The following is a 22,496-nucleotide window of genomic DNA, read 5'->3' as shown; positions in this document are numbered from 1 at the left end:
CCCCCCACCACCACCCCCCCACTAGTCCCAGTAGGAGACCCAGTAGACGACGTTAAAGAGGAGGAATGTGGCAGGGAAGAGTGTCCGTGAGTACCAGTCGATGGGGTGGGTGGGGCTAGACTCTCCCCACCAACCCCCCCACCAACCCCCCACCAACCCCCCCCTCCACCCCCCCACCACCACCCCCCCACCACCACCAGCCCCCCACTAGTCCCAGTAGGAGACCCAGTAGACGACGTTAAAGAGGAGGAATGCGGCAGGGAAGAGTGTCCGTGAGTACCAGTCGATGGGGTGGGTGGGGCTAGACGATGACGAACCCAGGGGGCGTTGCCCTGCCCGGCCGTCGCCACGGCAACCGTCGCCACGGCGACCGTCGCCGGGGCGACCGTCGCCGGGGCGACCGTCGCGAGGGAGGATTCCGTCGTCGTCGCCGCCGCCGGTGCCGGTGGCCGGGAGGTGCGGCGGCGGCGGCGGGCGGCGCGGGGGCGGCGCCCTCAGCACCATGCCCATGGTGTTGAGGGCGATGGAGGGGTCGAGGTCGAGGTCGGCGTCGAGGTCGAGGTCGAGGTCGAAGGTCTCGAACGCCGGGTAGGGGGGCCGCACGGTGCAGGCGCACAGCACCTGGCCGGGGAGACACACCCCCACCCCCCCCAAGCGGGGTCATCGTGACCTCCCACGCGGGGTCATCGTGACCTCCACAAACACAGGGTCATCGTGACCTCCCAAGGGGTCATAGTGAACCCACACACGGGGTCATCGCGACCTCCCACACAAGGGGACATCGTGAACCCACACAAGGGGTCATCGTGACCTCCCCAAAGGGGTCATCGTGAACCCACACAAGGGCTCATCGTGACCTCCCACAAGGGGTCATCGTGAACCCACACACGGGGTCATCGTGAACCCTCACACTGGGTCATCGTGAACCCCGTCACGGGGTCATCGTGACCTCGCACAAGGGGTCATCGTGAACCCACACACGGGGTCATCGTGAACCCACACAAGGGGTCAGCGTGACCTCCCACGTGGGGTCAGCGTGACCTCCCACACACGGGGTCATCGTGACCTCCCACACACAAGGGGTCATCGTGACCTCCCACACACAAGGGGTCATTGTGACCTCCCACAAGGGGTCATCGTGACCCCACGAACAAGGGGTCATCGTGAACCCACACACGGGGTCAACGTGAACCCACACAAGGGGTCATCGTGACCTCCCACACAAGGGGTCATCGTGACCTCCCACACACGGGGTCATCGTGACCCCTACAAAGGGGTCATCGTGACCTCCCACACACGGGGTCATCGTGAGCCCTCACACGGGGACATCGTGAACCCCCACAAGGGGTCATCGTGACCTCCCACACCAGGGGTCATCGTGACCTCCCACACGGGGTCATCGTGAACCCCCACAAGAGGTCATCTTGAACCCTGTCACGGGGGAATCGTGACCAACACACGGGGTAATCGTGAATTGTGTCTATGGGTCTCAGTGCTGAGTCTGTGGGTCTCAGTGCTGAGTCTGTGGGTGGCAGTGCTGAGTCTGTGGGTCTCAGTGCTGAGTCTGTGGGTCTCAGTGCTGAGTCTATGGGTGGCAGTGCTGAGTCTGTGGGTCTCAGTGCTGAGTCTGTGGGTCTCAGTGCTGAGTCTGTGGGTAGCAGTGCTGAGTCTGTGGGTCTCAGTGTTGAGTCTGTGGGTCTCAGTGCTGAGTCTGTGGGTCTCAGTGCTGAGTCTATGGGTCTCAGTGCTGAGTCTGTGGGTCTCAGTGCTGAGTCTATGGGTCTCAGTGCTGAGTCTGTGGGTAGCAGTGCTGAGTCTGTGGGTCTCAGTGCTGAGTCTGTGGGTCTCAGTGCTGAGTCTATGGGTGGCAGTGCTGAGTCTGTGGGTCTCAGTGCTGAGTCTGTGGGTAGCAGTGCTGAGTCTGTGGGTCTCAGTGCTGAGTCTGTGGGTCTCAGTGCTGAGTCTGTGGGTAGCAGTGCTGAGTCTGTGGGTCTCAGTGCTGAGTCTGTGGGTCTCAGTGCTGAGTCTATGGGTGGCAGTGCTGAGTCTGTGGGTAGCAGTGCTGAGTCTGTGGGTCTCAGTGCTGAGTCTATGGGTCTCAGTGCTGAGTCTATGGGTAGCAGTGCTGAGTCTGTGGGTCTCAGTGCTGAGTCTATGGGTGGCAGTGCTGAGTCTGTGGGTCTCAGTGCTGAGTCTGTGGGTCACAGTGCTGAGTCTGTGGGTCTCAGTGCTGAGTCTGTGGGTCTCAGTGCTGAGTCTGTGGGTAGCAGTGCTGAGTCTGTGGGTCTCAGTGCTGAGACTGTGGGTCTCAGTGCTGAGTCTATGGGTGGCAGTGCTGAGTCTGTGGGTCTCAGTGCTGAGTCTATGGGTAGCAGTGCTGAGTCTGTGGGTCTCAGTGCTGAGTCTATGGGTCTCAGTGCTGAGTCTATGGGTAGCAGTGCTGAGTCTGTGGGTCTCAGTGCTGAGTCTATGGGTGGCAGTGCTGAGTCTGTGGGTCTCAGTGCTGAGTCTGTGGGTCACAGTGCTGAGTCTGTGGGTCTCAGTGCTGAGTCTGTGGGTCTCAGTGCTGAGTCTATGGGTGGCAGTGCTGAGTCTGTGGGCCTCAGTGCTGAGTCTGTGGGTCTCAGTGCTGAGTCTATGGGTGGCAGTGCTGAGTCTGTGGGTCTCAGTGCTGAGTCTATGGGTAGCAGTGCTGAGTCTGTGGGTCTCAGTGCTGAGTCTATGGGTGGCAGTGCTGAGTCTGTGGGTCTCAGTGCTGAGTCTGTGGGTCTCAGTGCTGAGTCTATGGGTGGCAGTGCTGAGTCTGTGGGTCTCAGTGCTGAGTCTATGGGTAGCAGTGCTGAGTCTGTGGGTCTCAGTGCTGAGTCTATGGGTCTCAGTGCTGAGTCTATGGGTAGCAGTGCTGAGTCTGTGGGTCTCAGTGCTGAGTCTATGGGTGGCAGTGCTGAGTCTGTGGGTCTCAGTGCTGAGTCTGTGGGTCACAGTGCTGAGTCTATGAGTCTCAGTGCTGAGTCTATGGGTAGCAGTGCTGAGTCTGTGGGTAGCAGTGCTGAGTCTGTGGGTCTCAGTGCTGAGTCTATGGGTCTCAGTGCTGAGTCTGTGGGTCTCAGTGCTGAGTCTGTGGGTCTCAGTGCTGAGTCTGTGGGTCTCAGTGCTGAGTCTGTGGGTCACAGTGCTGAGTCTGTGGGTCTCAATGCTGAGTCTGTGGGTAGCAGTGCTGAGTCTATGAGTCTGTGGGTCTCATTGCTGAGTCTGTGGGTCTCAGTGCTGAGTCTATGAGTCTGTGGGTCTCAGTGTTGAGTCTGTGGGTATCAGTGCTGAGTCTATGAGTCTGTGGGTCTCAGTGCTGAGTCTATGAGTCTGTGGGTCTCAGTGCTGAGTCTATGGGTCTCAGTGCTGAGTCTATGGGTCTCAGGGCTGAGTCTATGAGTCTGTGGGTCTCAGTGCTGAGTCTATGAGTCTGTGGGTCTCAGTGCTGAGTCTATGAGTCTGTGGGTCTCAGTGTTGAGTCTGTGGGTCTCAGTGCTGAGTCTATGAGTCTGTGGGTCTCAGTGCTGAGTCTATGAGTCTGTGGGTCTCAGTGTTGAGTCTGTGGGTCTCAGTGTTGAGTCTATGAGTCTGTGGGTCTCAGTGCTGAGTCTATGAGTCTGTGGGTCTCAGTGCTGAGTCTGTGGGTCTCAGTGCTGAGTCTATGGGTAGCAGTGCTGAGTCTGTGGGTCTCAGTGCTGAGTCTATGGGTGGCAGTGCTGAGTCTGTGGGTCTCAGTGCTGAGACTATGGGTCTCAGTGCTGAGTCTGTGGGTAGCAGTGCTGAGTCTGTGGGCCTCAGTGCTGAGTCTGTGGGTCTCAGTGCTGAGTCTATGGGTGGCAGTGCTGAGTCTGTGGGTCTCAGTGCTGAGTCTATGGGTAGCAGTGCTGAGTCTGTGGGTCTCAGTGCTGAGTCTATGGGTGGCAGTGCTGAGTCTGTGGGTCTCAGTGCTGAGACTATGGGTCTCAGTGCTGAGTCTGTGGGTAGCAGTGCTGAGTCTGTGGGTCTCAGTGCTGAGTCTGTGGGTCTCAGTGCTGAGTCTATGGGTGGCAGTGCTGAGTCTGTGGGTCTCAGTGCTGAGTCTATGGGTAGCAGTGCTGAGTCTGTGGGTCTCAGTGCTGAGTCTATGGGTCTCAGTGCTGAGTCTATGGGTAGCAGTGCTGAGTCTGTGGGTCTCAGTGCTGAGTCTATGGGTGGCAGTGCTGAGTCTGTGGGTCTCAGTGCTGAGTCTGTGGGTCACAGTGCTGAGTCTGTGGGTCTCAGTGCTGAGTCTGTGGGTCTCAGTGCTGAGTCTATGGGTGGCAGTGCTGAGTCTGTGGGTCTCAGTGCTGAGACTATGGGTCTCAGTGCTGAGTCTGTGGGTAGCAGTGCTGAGTCTGTGGGCCTCAGTGCTGAGTCTGTGGGTCTCAGTGCTGAGTCTATGGGTGGCAGTGCTGAGTCTGTGGGTCTCAGTGCTGAGTCTATGGGTAGCAGTGCTGAGTCTGTGGGTCTCAGTGCTGAGTCTATGGGTGGCAGTGCTGAGTCTGTGGGTCTCAGTGCTGAGTCTGTGGGTCTCAGTGCTGAGTCTATGGGTGGCAGTGCTGAGTCTGTGGGTCTCAGTGCTGAGTCTATGGGTAGCAGTGCTGAGTCTGTGGGTCTCAGTGCTGAGTCTATGGGTCTCAGTGCTGAGTCTATGGGTAGCAGTGCTGAGTCTGTGGGTCTCAGTGCTGAGTCTATGGGTGGCAGTGCTGAGTCTGTGGGTCTCAGTGCTGAGTCTGTGGGTCACAGTGCTGAGTCTATGAGTCTCAGTGCTGAGTCTATGGGTAGCAGTGCTGAGTCTGTGGGTAGCAGTGCTGAGTCTGTGGGTCTCAGTGCTGAGTCTATGGGTCTCAGTGCTGAGTCTGTGGGTCTCAGTGCTGAGTCTGTGGGTCTCAGTGCTGAGTCTGTGGGTCTCAGTGCTGAGTCTGTGGGTCACAGTGCTGAGTCTGTGGGTCTCAATGCTGAGTCTGTGGGTAGCAGTGCTGAGTCTATGAGTCTGTGGGTCTCATTGCTGAGTCTGTGGGTCTCAGTGCTGAGTCTATGAGTCTGTGGGTCTCAGTGTTGAGTCTGTGGGTATCAGTGCTGAGTCTATGAGTCTGTGGGTCTCAGTGCTGAGTCTATGAGTCTGTGGGTCTCAGTGCTGAGTCTATGGGTCTCAGTGCTGAGTCTATGGGTCTCAGGGCTGAGTCTATGAGTCTGTGGGTCTCAGTGCTGAGTCTATGAGTCTGTGGGTCTCAGTGCTGAGTCTATGAGTCTGTGGGTCTCAGTGTTGAGTCTGTGGGTCTCAGTGCTGAGTCTATGAGTCTGTGGGTCTCAGTGCTGAGTCTATGAGTCTGTGGGTCTCAGTGTTGAGTCTGTGGGTCTCAGTGTTGAGTCTATGAGTCTGTGGGTCTCAGTGCTGAGTCTATGAGTCTGTGGGTCTCAGTGCTGAGTCTGTGGGTCTCAGTGCTGAGTCTATGGGTAGCAGTGCTGAGTCTGTGGGTCTCAGTGCTGAGTCTATGGGTGGCAGTGCTGAGTCTGTGGGTCTCAGTGCTGAGACTATGGGTCTCAGTGCTGAGTCTGTGGGTAGCAGTGCTGAGTCTGTGGGTCTCAGTGCTGAGTCTGTGGGTCTCAGTGCTGAGTCTATGGGTGGCAGTGCTGAGTCTGTGGGTCTCAGTGCTGAGTCTATGGGTAGCAGTGCTGAGTCTGTGGGTCTCAGTGCTGAGTCTATGGGTCTCAGTGCTGAGTCTATGGGTAGCAGTGCTGAGTCTGTGGGTCTCAGTGCTGAGTCTATGGGTGGCAGTGCTGAGTCTGTGGGTCTCAGTGCTGAGTCTGTGGGTCACAGTGCTGAGTCTATGGGTAGCAGTGCTGAGTCTGTGGGTCTCAGTGCTGAGTCTATGGGTCTCAGTGCTGAGTCTGTGGGTCTCAGTGCTGAGTCTGTGGGTCTCAGTGCTGAGTCTGTGGGTCTCAGTGCTGAGTCTGTGGGTCACAGTGCTGAGTCTGTGGGTCTCAATGCTGAGTCTGTGGGTAGCAGTGCTGAGTCTATGAGTCTGTGGGTCTCATTGCTGAGTCTGTGGGTCTCAGTGCTGAGTCTATGAGTCTGTGGGTCTCAGTGTTGAGTCTGTGGGTATCAGTGCTGAGTCTATGAGTCTGTGGGTCTCAGTGCTGAGTCTATGAGTCTGTGGGTCTCAGTGCTGAGTCTATGGGTCTCAGGGCTGAGTCTATGAGTCTGTGGGTCTCAGTGCTGAGTCTATGAGTCTGTGGGTCTCAGTGCTGAGTCTGTGAGTCTGTGGGTCTCAGTGTTGAGTCTGTGGGTCTCAGTGCTGAGTCTATGAGTCTGTGGGTCTCAGTGCTGAGTCTATGAGTCTGTGGGTCTCAGTGTTGAGTCTGTGGGTCTCAGTGTTGAGTCTATGAGTCTGTGGGTCTCAGTGCTGAGTCTATGAGTCTGTGGGTCTCAGTGCTGAGTCTGTGGGTCTCAGTGCTGAGTCTATGGGTCTCAGTGCTCAGTCTATGGGTAGCAGTGCTGAGTCTGTGGGTCTCAGTGCTGAGTCTGTGGGTCTCAGTGCTGAGTCTGTGGGTCTCAATGCTGAGTCTGTGGGTAGCAGTGCTGAGTCTATGAGTCTGTGGGTCTCATTGCTGAGTCTGTGGGTCTCAGTGCTGAGTCTATGAGTCTGTGGGTCTCAGTGTTGAGTCTGTGGGTCTCAGTGCTGAGTCTATAAGTCTGTGGGTCTCAGTGCTGAGTCTATGAGTCTGTGGGTCTCAGTGCTGAGTCTGTGGGTCTCAGGGCTGAGTCTATGAGTCTGTGGGTCTCAGTGCTGAGTCTATGAGTCTGTGGGTCTCAGTGCTGAGTCTATGAGTCTGTGGGTCTCAGTGTTGAGTCTGTGGGTCTCAGTGCTGAGTCTATGAGTCTGTGGGTCTCAGTGCTGAGTCTATGAGTCTGTGGGTCTCAGTGCTGAGTCTGTGGGTCTGTGGGTCTCAGCGCTGAGTCTGTGGGTAGCAGTGCTGAGTCTATGAGTCTGTGGGTAGCAGTGCTGAGTCTATGAGTCTGTGCGTCTCAGTGCTGAGTCTATGAGTCTGTGGGTCTCAGTGTTGAGTCTGTGGGTCTCAGCGCTGAGTCTGTGGGTAGCAGTGCTGAGTCTATGAGTCTGTGGGTCTCAGTGCTGAGTCTATGAGTCTGTGGGTCTCAGTGTTGAGTCTGTGGGTCTCAGTGTTGAGTCTATGAGTCTGTGGGTCTCAGTGCTGAGTCTATGAGTCTGTGGGTCTCAGTGCTGAGTCTGTGGGTCTGTGGGTCTCAGCGCTGAGTCTGTGGGTAGCAGTGCTGAGTCTATGAGTCTGTGGGTAGCAGTGCTGAGTCTATGAGTCTGTGCGTCTCAGTGCTGAGTCTATGAGTCTGTGGGTCTCAGTGTTGAGTCTGTGGGTCTCAGCGCTGAGTCTGTGGGTAGCAGTGCTGAGTCTGTGGGTAGCAGTGCTGAGTCTATGGGTCTCAGTGCTGAGTCTGTGGGTGGCAGTGCTGAGTCTGTGGGTCTCAGTGCTGAGTCTGTGGGTCTCAGTGCTTAGTCTGTGGGTCTCAATGCTGAGTCTGTGGGTCTCAGTGCTGAGTCTATGGGTCTCAGTGCTGAGTCTGTGGGTCTCAGTGTTGAGTCTGTGGGTCTTAGTGTTGAGTCTGTGGGTCTCTGTGCTGAGTCTGTGGGTCTCAGTGCTGAGTCTGTGGGTCTCAGTGCTGAGTCTGTGGGTCTCAGTGCTGAGTATGTGGGTCTCAGGGCTGAGTCTGTGGGTCTTAGTGTTGAGTCTGTGGGTCTCTGTGCTGAGTCTGTGGGTCTCAGTGCTGAGTATGTGGGTCTCAGGGCTGAGTCTATGAGTAGCAGTGCTGAGTCTGTGGGTCTCAGTGCTGAGTCTGTGGGTGGCAGTGCTGAGTCTGTGGGTCTCAGTGCTGAGTCTGTGGGTCTTAGTGCTGAGTCTGTGGGTCTCAGTGCTGAGTCTGTGGGTCTCAGTGCTGAGTCTGTGGGTCTCAGCGCTGAGTCTGTGGTTGGCACTGCTGAGTTTGTGGGTCTCAGTGCTGAGTCTGTGGGTCTCAGTGCTGAGTCTGTGGGTCTCAGTGCTGAGTCTATGGGTCTCAGTGCTGAGTCTGTGGGTCTCAGTGCTGAGTCTGTGGGTGGCAGTGCTGAGTCTGTGGGTCTCAGTGCTGAGTCTGTGGGTCTCAGTGCTGAGTCTGTGGGTCTCAGGGCTGAGTCTATGAGTCTGTGGGTCTCAGTGCTGAGTCTATGAGTCTGTGGGTCTCAGTGCTGAGTCTATGAGTCTGTGGGTCTCAGTGTTGAGTCTGTGGGTCTCAGTGCTGAGTCTATGAGTCTGTGGGTCTCAGTGCTGAGTCTATGAGTCTGTGGGTCTCAGTGTTGAGTCTGTGGGTCTCAGTGTTGAGTCTATGAGTCTGTGGGTCTCAGTGCTGAGTCTATGAGTCTGTGGGTCTCAGTGCTGAGTCTGTGGGTCTGTGGGTCTCAGCGCTGAGTCTGTGGGTAGCAGTGCTGAGTCTATGAGTCTGTGGGTAGCAGTGCTGAGTCTATGAGTCTGTGGGTCTCAGTGCTGAGTCTATGAGTCTGTGGGTCTCAGTGTTGAGTCTGTGGGTCTCAGCGCTGAGTCTGTGGGTAGCAGTGCTGAGTCTGTGGGTAGCAGTGCTGAGTCTATGGGTCTCAGTGCTGAGTCTGTGGGTGGCAGTGCTGAGTCTGTGAGTCTCAGCGCTGAGTCTGTGGGTCTCAGTGCTGAGTCTGTGGGTCTCATTGCTGAGTCTGTGGGTGGCAGTGCTGAGTCTGTGGGTCTCAGTGCTGAGTCTGTGGGTCTCAGTGCTTAGTCTGTGGGTCTCAGTGCTGAGTCTGTGGGTCTCAGTGCTGAGTCTATGGGTCTCAGTGCTGAGTCTGTGGGTCTCAGTGTTGAGTCTGTGGGTCTTAGTGTTGAGTCTGTGGGTCTCTGTGCTGAGTCTGTGGGTCTCAGTGCTGAGTCTGTGGGTCTCAGTGCTGAGTCTGTGGGTCTCAGTGCTGAGTATGTGGGTCTCAGGGCTGAGTCTGTGGGTCTTAGTGTTGAGTCTGTGGGTCTCTGTGCTGAGTCTGTGGGTCTCAGTGCTGAGTATGTGGGTCTCAGGGCTGAGTCTATGAGTAGCAGTGCTGAGTCTGTGGGTCTCAGTGCTGAGTCTGTGGGTGGCAGTGCTGAGTCTGTGGGTCTCACTGCTGAGTCTGTGGGTCTTAGTGCTGAGTCTGTGGGTCTCAGTGCTGAGTCTGTGGGTCTCAGTGCTGAGTCTGTGGGTCTCAGTGCTGAGTCTGTGGGTCTCAGTGCTGAGTCTGTGGGTCTCAGCGCTGAGTCTGTGGTTGGCACTGCTGAGTTTGTGGGTCTCAGTGCTGAGTCTGTGGGTCTCAGTGCTGAGTCTGTGGGTCTCAGTGCTGAGTCTATGGGTCTCAGTGCTGAGTCTGTGGGTCTCAGTGCTGAGTCTGTGGGTGGCAGTGCTGAGTCTGTGGGTCTCAGTGCTGAGTCTGTGGGTCTCAGTGCTGAGTCTGTGGGTCTCAGTGCTGAGTCTGTGGGTCTCAGTGCTGAGTCGGTGGGTCTCAGTGCTGAGTCTGTGGGTCTCAGTGCTGAGTCTGTGGGTCTCAGTGCTGAGTCTGTGGGTCTCAGTGCTGAGTCTGTGGGTGGCAGTGCTGAGTCTGTGGGTGGCAGTGCTGAGTCTGTGGGTCTCAGTGCTGAGTCTATGGGTGGCAGTGCTGAGTCTGTGGGTCTCAGTGCTGAGTCTGTGGGTCACAGTGCTGAGTCTGTGGGTCTCAGTGCTGAGTCTGTGGGTCTCAGTGCTGAGTCTATGGGTGGCAGTGCTGAGTCTGTGGGTCTCAGTGCTGAGACTATGGGTCTCAGTGCTGAGTCTGTGGGTAGCAGTGCTGAGTCTGTGGGCCTCAGTGCTGAGTCTGTGGGTCTCAGTGCTGAGTCTATGGGTGGCAGTGCTGAGTCTGTGGGTCTCAGTGCTGAGTCTATGGGTAGCAGTGCTGAGTCTGTGGGTCTCAGTGCTGAGTCTATGGGTGGCAGTGCTGAGTCTGTGGGTCTCAGTGCTGAGACTATGGGTCTCAGTGCTGAGTCTGTGGGTAGCAGTGCTGAGTCTGTGGGTCTCAGTGCTGAGTCTGTGGGTCTCAGTGCTGAGTCTATGGGTGGCAGTGCTGAGTCTGTGGGTCTCAGTGCTGAGTCTATGGGTAGCAGTGCTGAGTCTGTGGGTCTCAGTGCTGAGTCTATGGGTCTCAGTGCTGAGTCTATGGGTAGCAGTGCTGAGTCTGTGGGTCTCAGTGCTGAGTCTATGGGTGGCAGTGCTGAGTCTGTGGGTCTCAGTGCTGAGTCTGTGGGTCACAGTGCTGAGTCTGTGGGTCTCAGTGCTGAGTCTGTGGGTCTCAGTGCTGAGTCTATGGGTGGCAGTGCTGAGTCTGTGGGTCTCAGTGCTGAGACTATGGGTCTCAGTGCTGAGTCTGTGGGTAGCAGTGCTGAGTCTGTGGGCCTCAGTGCTGAGTCTGTGGGTCTCAGTGCTGAGTCTATGGGTGGCAGTGCTGAGTCTGTGGGTCTCAGTGCTGAGTCTATGGGTAGCAGTGCTGAGTCTGTGGGTCTCAGTGCTGAGTCTATGGGTGGCAGTGCTGAGTCTGTGGGTCTCAGTGCTGAGTCTGTGGGTCTCAGTGCTGAGTCTATGGGTGGCAGTGCTGAGTCTGTGGGTCTCAGTGCTGAGTCTATGGGTAGCAGTGCTGAGTCTGTGGGTCTCAGTGCTGAGTCTATGGGTCTCAGTGCTGAGTCTATGGGTAGCAGTGCTGAGTCTGTGGGTCTCAGTGCTGAGTCTATGGGTGGCAGTGCTGAGTCTGTGGGTCTCAGTGCTGAGTCTGTGGGTCACAGTGCTGAGTCTATGAGTCTCAGTGCTGAGTCTATGGGTAGCAGTGCTGAGTCTGTGGGTAGCAGTGCTGAGTCTGTGGGTCTCAGTGCTGAGTCTATGGGTCTCAGTGCTGAGTCTGTGGGTCTCAGTGCTGAGTCTGTGGGTCTCAGTGCTGAGTCTGTGGGTCACAGTGCTGAGTCTGTGGGTCTCAATGCTGAGTCTGTGGGTAGCAGTGCTGAGTCTATGAGTCTGTGGGTCTCATTGCTGAGTCTGTGGGTCTCAGTGCTGAGTCTATGAGTCTGTGGGTCTCAGTGTTGAGTCTGTGGGTATCAGTGCTGAGTCTATGAGTCTGTGGGTCTCAGTGCTGAGTCTATGAGTCTGTGGGTCTCAGTGCTGAGTCTATGGGTCTCAGTGCTGAGTCTATGGGTCTCAGGGCTGAGTCTATGAGTCTGTGGGTCTCAGTGCTGAGTCTATGAGTCTGTGGGTCTCAGTGCTGAGTCTATGAGTCTGTGGGTCTCAGTGTTGAGTCTGTGGGTCTCAGTGCTGAGTCTATGAGTCTGTGGGTCTCAGTGCTGAGTCTATGAGTCTGTGGGTCTCAGTGTTGAGTCTGTGGGTCTCAGTGTTGAGTCTATGAGTCTGTGGGTCTCAGTGCTGAGTCTATGAGTCTGTGGGTCTCAGTGCTGAGTCTGTGGGTCTCAGTGCTGAGTCTATGGGTAGCAGTGCTGAGTCTGTGGGTCTCAGTGCTGAGTCTATGGGTGGCAGTGCTGAGTCTGTGGGTCTCAGTGCTGAGACTATGGGTCTCAGTGCTGAGTCTGTGGGTAGCAGTGCTGAGTCTGTGGGTCTCAGTGCTGAGTCTGTGGGTCTCAGTGCTGAGTCTATGGGTGGCAGTGCTGAGTCTGTGGGTCTCAGTGCTGAGTCTATGGGTAGCAGTGCTGAGTCTGTGGGTCTCAGTGCTGAGTCTATGGGTCTCAGTGCTGAGTCTATGGGTAGCAGTGCTGAGTCTGTGGGTCTCAGTGCTGAGTCTATGGGTGGCAGTGCTGAGTCTGTGGGTCTCAGTGCTGAGTCTGTGGGTCACAGTGCTGAGTCTATGGGTAGCAGTGCTGAGTCTGTGGGTCTCAGTGCTGAGTCTATGGGTCTCAGTGCTGAGTCTGTGGGTCTCAGTGCTGAGTCTGTGGGTCTCAGTGCTGAGTCTGTGGGTCTCAGTGCTGAGTCTGTGGGTCACAGTGCTGAGTCTGTGGGTCTCAATGCTGAGTCTGTGGGTAGCAGTGCTGAGTCTATGAGTCTGTGGGTCTCATTGCTGAGTCTGTGGGTCTCAGTGCTGAGTCTATGAGTCTGTGGGTCTCAGTGTTGAGTCTGTGGGTATCAGTGCTGAGTCTATGAGTCTGTGGGTCTCAGTGCTGAGTCTATGAGTCTGTGGGTCTCAGTGCTGAGTCTATGGGTCTCAGGGCTGAGTCTATGAGTCTGTGGGTCTCAGTGCTGAGTCTATGAGTCTGTGGGTCTCAGTGCTGAGTCTATGAGTCTGTGGGTCTCAGTGTTGAGTCTGTGGGTCTCAGTGCTGAGTCTATGAGTCTGTGGGTCTCAGTGCTGAGTCTATGAGTCTGTGGGTCTCAGTGTTGAGTCTGTGGGTCTCAGTGTTGAGTCTATGAGTCTGTGGGTCTCAGTGCTGAGTCTATGAGTCTGTGGGTCTCAGTGCTGAGTCTGTGGGTCTCAGTGCTGAGTCTATGGGTCTCAGTGCTCAGTCTATGGGTAGCAGTGCTGAGTCTGTGGGTCTCAGTGCTGAGTCTGTGGGTCTCAGTGCTGAGTCTGTGGGTCTCAATGCTGAGTCTGTGGGTAGCAGTGCTGAGTCTATGAGTCTGTGGGTCTCATTGCTGAGTCTGTGGGTCTCAGTGCTGAGTCTATGAGTCTGTGGGTCTCAGTGTTGAGTCTGTGGGTCTCAGTGCTGAGTCTATAAGTCTGTGGGTCTCAGTGCTGAGTCTATGAGTCTGTGGGTCTCAGTGCTGAGTCTGTGGGTCTCAGGGCTGAGTCTATGAGTCTGTGGGTCTCAGTGCTGAGTCTATGAGTCTGTGGGTCTCAGTGCTGAGTCTATGAGTCTGTGGGTCTCAGTGTTGAGTCTGTGGGTCTCAGTGCTGAGTCTATGAGTCTGTGGGTCTCAGTGCTGAGTCTATGAGTCTGTGGGTCTCATTGTTGAGTCTGTGGGTCTCAGTGTTGAGTCTATGAGTCTGTGGGTCTCAGTGCTGAGTCTATGAGTCTGTGGGTCTCAGTGCTGAGTCTGTGGGTCTGTGGGTCTCAGCGCTGAGTCTGTGGGTAGCAGTGCTGAGTCTATGAGTCTGTGGGTAGCAGTGCTGAGTCTATGAGTCTGTGCGTCTCAGTGCTGAGTCTATGAGTCTGTGGGTCTCAGTGTTGAGTCTGTGGGTCTCAGCGCTGAGTCTGTGGGTAGCAGTGCTGAGTCTATGAGTCTGTGGGTCTCAGTGCTGAGTCTATGAGTCTGTGGGTCTCAGTGTTGAGTCTGTGGGTCTCAGTGTTGAGTCTATGAGTCTGTGGGTCTCAGTGCTGAGTCTATGAGTCTGTGGGTCTCAGTGCTGAGTCTGTGGGTCTGTGGGTCTCAGCGCTGAGTCTGTGGGTAGCAGTGCTGAGTCTATGAGTCTGTGGGTAGCAGTGCTGAGTCTATGAGTCTGTGCGTCTCAGTGCTGAGTCTATGAGTCTGTGGGTCTCAGTGTTGAGTCTGTGGGTCTCAGCGCTGAGTCTGTGGGTAGCAGTGCTGAGTCTGTGGGTAGCAGTGCTGAGTCTATGGGTCTCAGTGCTGAGTCTGTGGGTGGCAGTGCTGAGTCTGTGGGTCTCAGTGCTGAGTCTGTGGGTCTCAGTGCTTAGTCTGTGGGTCTCAATGCTGAGTCTGTGGGTCTCAGTGCTGAGTCTATGGGTCTCAGTGCTGAGTCTGTGGGTCTCAGTGTTGAGTCTGTGGGTCTTAGTGTTGAGTCTGTGGGTCTCTGTGCTGAGTCTGTGGGTCTCAGTGCTGAGTCTGTGGGTCTCAGTGCTGAGTCTGTGGGTCTCAGTGCTGAGTATGTGGGTCTCAGGGCTGAGTCTGTGGGTCTTAGTGTTGAGTCTGTGGGTCACTGTGCTGAGTCTGTGGGTCTCAGTGCTGAGTATGTGGGTCTCAGGGCTGAGTCTATGAGTAGCAGTGCTGAGTCTGTGGGTCTCAGTGCTGAGTCTGTGGGTCTCAGCGCTGAGTCTGTGGTTGGCACTGCTGAGTTTGTGGGTCTCAGTGCTGAGTCTGTGGGTCTCAGTGCTGAGTCTGTGGGTCTCAGTGCTGAGTCTATGGGTCTCAGTGCTGAGTCTGTGGGTCTCAGTGCTGAGTCTGTGGGTGGCAGTGCTGAGTCTGTGGGTCTCAGTGCTGAGTCTGTGGGTCTCAGTGCTGAGTCTGTGGGTCTCAGGGCTGAGTCTATGAGTCTGTGGGTCTCAGTGCTGAGTCTATGAGTCTGTGGGTCTCAGTGCTGAGTCTATGAGTCTGTGGGTCTCAGTGTTGAGTCTGTGGGTCTCAGTGCTGAGTCTATGAGTCTGTGGGTCTCAGTGCTGAGTCTATGAGTCTGTGGGTCTCAGTGTTGAGTCTGTGGGTCTCAGTGTTGAGTCTATGAGTCTGTGGGTCTCAGTGCTGAGTCTGTGGGTCTCAGCGCTGAGTCTGTGGGTAGCAGTGCTGAGTCTGTGGGTAGCAGTGCTGAGTCTATGGGTCTCAGTGCTGAGTCTGTGGGTGGCAGTGCTGAGTCTGTGAGTCTCAGCGCTGAGTCTGTGGGTCTCAGTGCTGAGTCTGTGGGTCTCATTGCTGAGTCTGTGGGTGGCAGTGCTGAGTCTGTGGGTCTCAGTGCTGAGTCTGTGGGTCTCAGTGCTTGGTCTGTGGGTCTCAGTGCTGAGTCTGTGGGTCTCAGTGCTGAGTCTATGGGTCTCAGTGCTGAGTCTGTGGGTCTCAGTGTTGAGTCTGTGGGTCTTAGTGTTGAGTCTGTGGGTCTCTGTGCTGAGTCTGTGGGTCTCAGTGCTGAGTCTGTGGGTCTCAGTGCTGAGTCTGTGGGTCTCAGTGCTGAGTATGTGGGTCTCAGGGCTGAGTCTGTGGGTCTTAGTGTTGAGTCTGTGGGTCTCTGTGCTGAGTCTGTGGGTCTCAGTGCTGAGTATGTGGGTCTCAGGGCTGAGTCTATGAGTAGCAGTGCTGAGTCTGTGGGTCTCAGTGCTGAGTCTGTGGGTGGCAGTGCTGAGTCTGTGGGTCTCAGTGCTGAGTCTGTGGGTCTTAGTGCTGAGTCTGTGGGTCTCAGTGCTGAGTCTGTGGGTCTCAGTGCTGAGTCTGTGGGTCTCAGTGCTGAGTCTGTGGGTCTCAGTGCTGAGTCTGTGGGTCTCAGCGCTGAGTCTGTGGTTGGCACTGCTGAGTTTGTGGGTCTCAGTGCTGAGTCTGTGGGTCTCAGTGCTGAGTCTGTGGGTCTCAGTGCTGAGTCTATGGGTCTCAGTGCTGAGTCTGTGGGTCTCAGTGCTGAGTCTGTGGGTGGCAGTGCTGAGTCTGTGGGTCTCAGTGCTGAGTCTGTGGGTCTCAGTGCTGAGTCTGTGGGTCTCAGTGCTGAGTCTGTGGGTCTCAGTGCTGAGTCGGTGGGTCTCAGTGCTGAGTCTGTGGGTCTCAGTGCTGAGTCTGTGGGTCTCAGTGCTGAGTCTGTGGGTCTCAGTGCTGAGTCTGTGGGTGGCAGTGCTGAGTCTGTGGGTGGCAGTGCTGAGTCTGTGGGTCTCAGTGCTGAGTCTGTGGGTCTCAGTGCTGAGTCGGTGGGTCTCAGTGCTGAGTCGGTGGGTCTCAGTGCTGAGTCTGTAGGTCTCAGTGCTGAGTCTGTGGGTAGCAATGCTGAGTCTATGGGTCTCAGTGCTGAGTCTGTGGGTCTCAGTGCTGAGTCTATGGGTCTCAGTGCTGAGTCTGTGGGTCTCAGTGTTGAGTCTGTGGGTCTTAGTGTTGAGTCTGTGGGTCTCTGTGCTGAGTCTGTGGGTCTCAGTGCTGAGTCTGTGGGTCTCTGTGTTGAGTCTATGGGTAGCAGTGCTGAGTCTATGGGTCTCAGTGCTGAGTCAATGGGTCTCAGTGCTGAGTCTGTGGGTCTCGGTGCTGAGTCTGTGGGTCTCAGTGCTGAGTCTATGAGTCTGTGGGTCTCGGAGCTGAGTCTATGAGTCTGTGGGTCTCAGTGCTGAGTCTATGAGTCTGTGGGTCTCAGTGCTGAGTCTATGAGTCTGTGGGTCTCAGTGCTGAGTCTATGAGTCTGTGGGTCTCAGTGTTGAGTCTATGAGTCTGTGGTCTCAGTTTTGAGTCTATGAGTCTGTGGGTCTCAGTGCTGAGTCTATGAGTCTGTGGGTCTCAGTGTTGAGTCTATGAGTCTGTGGTCTCAGTGCTGAATCTACGAGTCTGTGGGTCTCAGTGCTGAGTCTATGAGTCTGTGGGTCTCAGTGCTGAGTCTATGAGTCTGTGGGTCTCAGTGCTGAGTCTATGAGTCTGTGGGTCTCAGTGTTGAGTCTATGAGTCTGTGGGTCTCAGTGCTGAGTCTATGAGTCTGTGGGTCTCAGTACTGAGTCTATGAGTCTTTGGGTCTCAGTGTTGAGTCTATGACTCTGTGAGTCTGTGGGTCTCAGTGCTGAGTCTATGAGTCTGTGGGTCTCAGTGCTTAGTCAGTGGGTCTCAGTGCTGAGTCTGTCGGTCTCAGTGCTGAGTCTGTGGGTAGCAGCGCTGAGTCTGTGGGTAGCAGTGCTGAGTCTGTGGGTAGCAGTGCTGAGTCTGTGGGTGGCAGTGCTGAGTCTGTGGGTCTCAGTGCTGAGTCTGTGGGTCTCAGTGCTGAGTCTATGGGTCTCAGTGCTGAGTCTGTGGGTCTCAGTGTTGAGTCTGTGGGTCTTAGTGTTGAGTCTGTGGGTCTCTGTACTGAGTCTGTGGGTCTCAGTGCTGAGTCTGTGGGTCTCTGTGTTGAGTCTATGGTTAGCAGTGCTGAGTCTGTGGGTCTCAGTGCTGAGTCTATGGGTCTCAGTGCTGAGTCTGTGGGTCTCAGTGCTGAGTCTGTGGGTCTCAGTGCTGAGTCTATGAGTCTGTGGGTTTCAGTGCTGAGTCTATGAGTCTATGGGTCTCAGTGCTGAGTCTATGAGTCTGTGGGTCTCGGAGCTGAGTCTATGAGTCTGTGGGTCTCAGTGCTGAGTCTATGAGTCTGTGGGTCTCAGTGCTGAGTCATTGAGTCTGTGGGTCTCAGTGCTGAGTCTATGAGTCTGTGGGTCTCAGTGCTGAGTCTATGAGTCTGTGGGTCTCAGTGTTGAGTCTATGAGTCTGTGGTCTCAGTGTTGAGTCTATGAGTCTGTGGGTCTCAGTGCTGAGTCTATGAGTCTGTGGGTCTCAGTGCTGAGTCTATGAGTCTGTGGGTCTCAGTGCTGAGTCTATGAGTCTGTGGGTCTCAGTGCTGAGTCTATGAGTCTGTGGGTCTCAGTGTTGAGTCTATGAGTCTGTGGGTCTCAGTGCTGAGTCTATGAGTCTGTGGGTCTCAGTGCTGAGTCTATGAGTCTTTGGGTCTCAGTGTTGAGTCTATGACTCTGTGAGTCTGTGGGTCTCAGTGCTGAGTCTATGAGTCTGTGGGTCTCAGTGTTGAGTCTGTGGGTCTTAGTGTTGAGTCTGTGGGTCTCTGTGCTGAGTCTGTGGGTCTCAGTGCTGAGTCTGTGGGTCTCTGTGTTGAGTCTATGGGTAGCAGTGCTGAGTCTATGGGTCTCAGTGCTGAGTCTATGGGTCACGGTGCTGAGTCTGTGGGTCTCAGTGCTGAGTCTGTGGGTCTCAGTGCTGAGTCTGTGAGTCTGTGGGTCTCAGTGCTGAGTCTGTGAGTCTGTGGGTCTCAGTGCTGAGTCTATGAGTCTGTGGGTCTCGGAGCTGAGTCTATGAGTCTGTGGGTCTCAGTGCTGAGTCTATGAGGCTGTGGGTCTCAGTGCTGAGTCTATGAGTCTGTGGGTCTCAGTGCTGAGTCTATGAGTCTGTGGGTCTCAGTTCTGAGTCTATGAGTCTGTGGGTCTCAGTGCTGAGTCTGTGGGTAGCAGCGCTGAGTCTGTGGGTAGCAGTGCTGAGTCGGTGGGTCTCAGTGCTGAGTCGGTGGGTCTCAGTGCTGAGTCTGTAGGTCTCAGTGCTGAGTCTGTGGGTAGCAATGCTGAGTCTATGGGTCTCAGTGCTGAGTCTGTGGGTCTCAGTGCTGAGTCTATGGGTCTCAGTGCTGAGTCTGTGGGTCTCAGTGTTGAGTCTGTGGGTCTTAGTGTTGAGTCTGTGGGTCTCTGTGCTGAGTCTGTGGGTCTCAGTGCTGAGTCTGTGGGTCTCTGTGTTGAGTCTATGGGTAGCAGTGCTGAGTCTATGGGTCTCAGTGCTGAGTCAATGGGTCTCAGTGCTGAGTCTGTGGGTCTCGGTGCTGAGTCTGTGGGTCTCAGTGCTGAGTCTATGAGTCTGTGGGTCTCGGAGCTGAGTCTATGAGTCTGTGGGTCTCAGTGCTGAGTCTATGAGTCTGTGGGTCTCAGTGCTGAGTCTATGAGTCTGTGGGTCTCAGTGCTGAGTCTATGAGTCTGTGGGTCTCAGTGTTGAGTCTATGAGTCTGTGGTCTCAGTTTTGAGTCTATGAGTCTGTGGGTCTCAGTGCTGAGTCTATGAGTCTGTGGGTCTCAGTGTTGAGTCTATGAGTCTGTGGTCTCAGTGCTGAATCTACGAGTCTGTGGGTCTCAGTGCTGAGTCTATGAGTCTGTGGGTCTCAGTGCTGAGTCTATGAGTCTGTGGGTCTCAGTGCTGAGTCTATGAGTCTGTGGGTCTCAGTGTTGAGTCTATGAGTCTGTGGGTCTCAGTGCTGAGTCTATGAGTCTGTGGGTCTCAGTACTGAGTCTATGAGTCTTTGGGTCTCAGTGTTGAGTCTATGACTCTGTGAGTCTGTGGGTCTCAGTGCTGAGTCTATGAGTCTGTGGGTCTCAGTGCTTAGTCAGTGGGTCTCAGTGCTGAGTCTGTCGGTCTCAGTGCTGAGTCTGTGGGTAGCAGCGCTGAGTCTGTGGGTAGCAGTGCTGAGTCTGTGGGTAGCAGTGCTGAGTCTGTGGGTGGCAGTGCTGAGTCTGTGGGTCTCAGTGCTGAGTCTGTGGGTCTCAGTGCTGAGTCTATGGGTCTCAGTGCTGAGTCTGTGGGTCTCAGTGTTGAGTCTGTGGGTCTTAGTGTTGAGTCTGTGGGTCTCTGTACTGAGTCTGTGGGTCTCAGTGCTGAGTCTGTGGGTCTCTGTGTTGAGTCTATGGGTAGCAGTGCTGAGTCTGTGGGTCTCAGTGCTGAGTCTATGGGTCTCAGTGCTGAGTCTGTGGGTCTCAGTGCTGAGTCTGTGGGTCTCAGTGCTGAGTCTATGAGTCTGTGGGTTTCAGTGCTGAGTCTATGAGTCTATGGGTCTCAGTGCTGAGTCTATGAGTCTGTGGGTCTCGGAGCTGAGTCTATGAGTCTGTGGGTCTCAGTGCTGAGTCTATGAGTCTGTGGGTCTCAGTGCTGAGTCATTGAGTCTGTGGGTCTCAGTGCTGAGTCTATGAGTCTGTGGGTCTCAGTGCTGAGTCTATGAGTCTGTGGGTCTCAGTGTTGAGTCTATGAGTCTGTGGTCTCAGTGTTGAGTCTATGAGTCTGTGGGTCTCAGTGCTGAGTCTATGAGTCTGTGGGTCTCAGTGCTGAGTCTATGAGTCTGTGGGTCTCAGTGCTGAGTCTATGAGTCTGTGGGTCTCAGTGCTGAGTCTATGAGTCTGTGGGTCTCAGTGTTGAGTCTATGAGTCTGTGGGTCTCAGTGCTGAGTCTATGAGTCTGTGGGTCTCAGTGCTGAGTCTATGAGTCTTTGGGTCTCAGTGTTGAGTCTATGACTCTGTGAGTCTGTGGGTCTCAGTGCTGAGTCTATGAGTCTGTGGGTCTCAGTGTTGAGTCTGTGGGTCTTAGTGTTGAGTCTGTGGGTCTCTGTGCTGAGTCTGTGGGTCTCAGTGCTGAGTCTGTGGGTCTCTGTGTTGAGTCTATGGGTAGCAGTGCTGAGTCTATGGGTCTCAGTGCTGAGTCTATGGGTCACGGTGCTGAGTCTGTGGGTCTCAGTGCTGAGTCTGTGGGTCTCAGTGCTGAGTCTGTGAGTCTGTGGGTCTCAGTGCTGAGTCTGTGAGTCTGTGGGTCTCAGTGCTGAGTCTATGAGTCTGTGGGTCTCGGAGCTGAGTCTATGAGTCTGTGGGTCTCAGTGCTGAGTCTATGAGGCTGTGGGTCTCAGTGCTGAGTCTATGAGTCTGTGGGTCTCAGTGCTGAGTCTATGAGTCTGTGGGTCTCAGTTCTGAGTCTATGAGTCTGTGGGTCTCAGTGCTGAGTCTATGAGTCTGTGGGTCTCAGTGCTGAGTCTATGAGTCTGTGGGTCTCAGTGTTGAGTCTATGAGTTTGTGGTCTCAGTGTTGAGTCTATGAGTCTGTGGGTCTCAGTGCTGAGTCTATGAGTCTGTGGGTCTCAGTGCTGAGTCTATGAGTCTGTGGGTCTCAGTGCTGAGTCTATGAGTCTGTGGGTCTCAGTGCTGAGTCTATGATTCTGTGGGTCTCAGTGTTGAGTCTATGAGTCTGTGGGTCTCAGTGCTGAGTCTATGAGTCTGTGGGTCTCAGTGCTGAGTCTATGAGTCTTTGGGTCTCAGTGTTGAGTCTATGACTCTGTGAGTCTGTGGGTCTCAGTGCTGAGTCTATGAGTCTGTGGGTCTCAGTGCTTAGTCTGTGGTCTCAGTGCTGAGTCTGTGGTCTCAGTGCTGAGTCTATGAGTCTGTGGGTCTCAGTGCTGAGTCTATGAGTCTGTGGGTCTCAGTGCTGAGTCTGTGGGTCTCAGTGCTGAGTCTGTGGGTCTCAGTGCTGAGTCTGTGGGTCTCAGTGCTGAGTCTGTGAGTCTGTGGGTCTCAGTGCTGAGTCTGTGGGTCTCAGTGCTGAGTCTGTGAGTCTGTGGGTCTCAGTGTTGAGTCTGTGGGTCTCAGTGCTGAGTCTGTGGGTCTCAGTGCTGAGTCTATGAGTCTGTGGGTCTCATTGTTGAGTCTGTGGGTCTTAGTGTTGAGTCTGTGGGTCTCTGTGCTGAGTCTGTGGGTCTCAGTGCTGAGTCTGTGGGTCTCTGTGTTGAGTCTATGGGTAGCAGTGCTGAGTCTATGGGTCTCAGTGCTGAGTCTATGGGTCACGGTGCTGAGTCTGTGGGTCTCAGTGCTGAGTCTGTGGGTCTCAGTGCTGAGTCTGTGAGTCTGTGGGTCTCAGTGCTGAGTCTATGGGTCTCAGTGCTGAGTCTGTGGGTCTCAGCGCTTAGTCTGTGGGTCTCAGTGCTGAGTCTGTGGGTCTCAGTGCTGAGTCTGTGGGTCTCAGTGCTGAGTCTGTGGGTCTCAGTGCTGAGTCTGTGGGTCTCAGTGCTGAGTCTGTGGGTCTCAGTGCTGAGTATGTGGGTCTCAGGGCTGAGTCTGTGGGTCTTAGTGTTGAGTCTGTGGGTCTCTGTGCTGAGTCTGTGGGTCTCAGTGCTGAGTATGTGGGTCTCAGGGCTGAGTCTATGAGTAGCAGTGCTGAGTCTGTGGGTCTCAGTGCTGAGTCTGTGGGTGGCAGTGCTGAGTCTGTGGGTCTCAGTGCTGAGTCTGTGGGTCTTAGTGCTGAGTCTGTGGGTCTCAGTGCTGAGTCTGTGGGTCTCAGTGCTGAGTCTGTGGGTCTCAGTGCTGAGTCTGTGGGTCTCAGTGCTGAGTCTGTGGGTCTCAGCGCTGAGTCTGTGGTTGGCACTGCTGAGTTTGTGGGTCTCAGTGCTGAGTCTGTGGGTCTCAGTGCTGAGTCTGTGGGTCTCAGTGCTGAGTCTATGGGTCTCAGTGCTGAGTCTGTGGGTCTCAGTGCTGAGTCTGTGGGTGGCAGTGCTGAGTCTGTGGGTCTCAGTGCTGAGTCTGTGGGTCTCAGTGCTGAGTCTGTGGGTCTCAGTGCTGAGTCTGTGGGTCTCAGTGCTGAGTCGGTGGGTCTCAGTGCTGAGTCTGTGGGTCTCAGTGCTGAGTCTGTGGGTCTCAGTGCTGAGTCTGTGGGTCTCAGTGCTGAGTCTGTGGGTGGCAGTGCTGAGTCTGTGGGTGGCAGTGCTGAGTCTGTGGGTCTCAGTGCTGAGTCTGTGGGTCTCAGTGCTGAGTCGGTGGGTCTCAGTGCTGAGTCGGTGGGTCTCAGTGCTGAGTCTGTAGGTCTCAGTGCTGAGTCTGTGGGTAGCAATGCTGAGTCTATGGGTCTCAGTGCTGAGTCTGTGGGTCTCAGTGCTGAGTCTATGGGTCTCAGTGCTGAGTCTGTGGGTCTCAGTGTTGAGTCTGTGGGTCTTAGTGTTGAGTCTGTGGGTCTCTGTGCTGAGTCTGTGGGTCTCAGTGCTGAGTCTGTGGGTCTCTGTGTTGAGTCTATGGGTAGCAGTGCTGAGTCTATGGGTCTCAGTGCTGAGTCAATGGGTCTCAGTGCTGAGTCTGTGGGTCTCGGTGCTGAGTCTGTGGGTCTCAGTGCTGAGTCTATGAGTCTGTGGGTCTCGGAGCTGAGTCTATGAGTCTGTGGGTCTCAGTGCTGAGTCTATGAGTCTGTGGGTCTCAGTGCTGAGTCTATGAGTC

General features: G+C 55.1%; 1 protein-coding gene across 1 annotated transcript in view; it reads right to left on the bottom strand.

Moving 5' to 3' along the window:
* Nucleotides 1–207: 207 nt before the first annotated feature.
* Nucleotides 208–22,496, bottom strand: part of LOC116937925 (uncharacterized) — a 209,181-nt gene continuing 186,892 nt past the window's right edge. The window contains exon 9 of the mRNA XM_076055901.1: nt 208–621. Within this exon, the coding sequence (XP_075912016.1) occupies nt 208–621 (414 nt within the window). The remainder of the gene's footprint in view (nt 622–22,496) is intronic.

This window comes from Petromyzon marinus, chromosome 73, assembly GCF_048934315.1.
Source record: "Petromyzon marinus isolate PM22_M1 ecotype Great Lakes invasive population chromosome 73, UKy_Petmar_22M1.pri1.0, whole genome shotgun sequence".
In the NCBI taxonomy this organism is placed as follows: Eukaryota; Metazoa; Chordata; class Hyperoartia; order Petromyzontiformes; family Petromyzontidae; genus Petromyzon; species Petromyzon marinus.
This window is presented reverse-complemented; position numbering and strand designations above follow the sequence as displayed.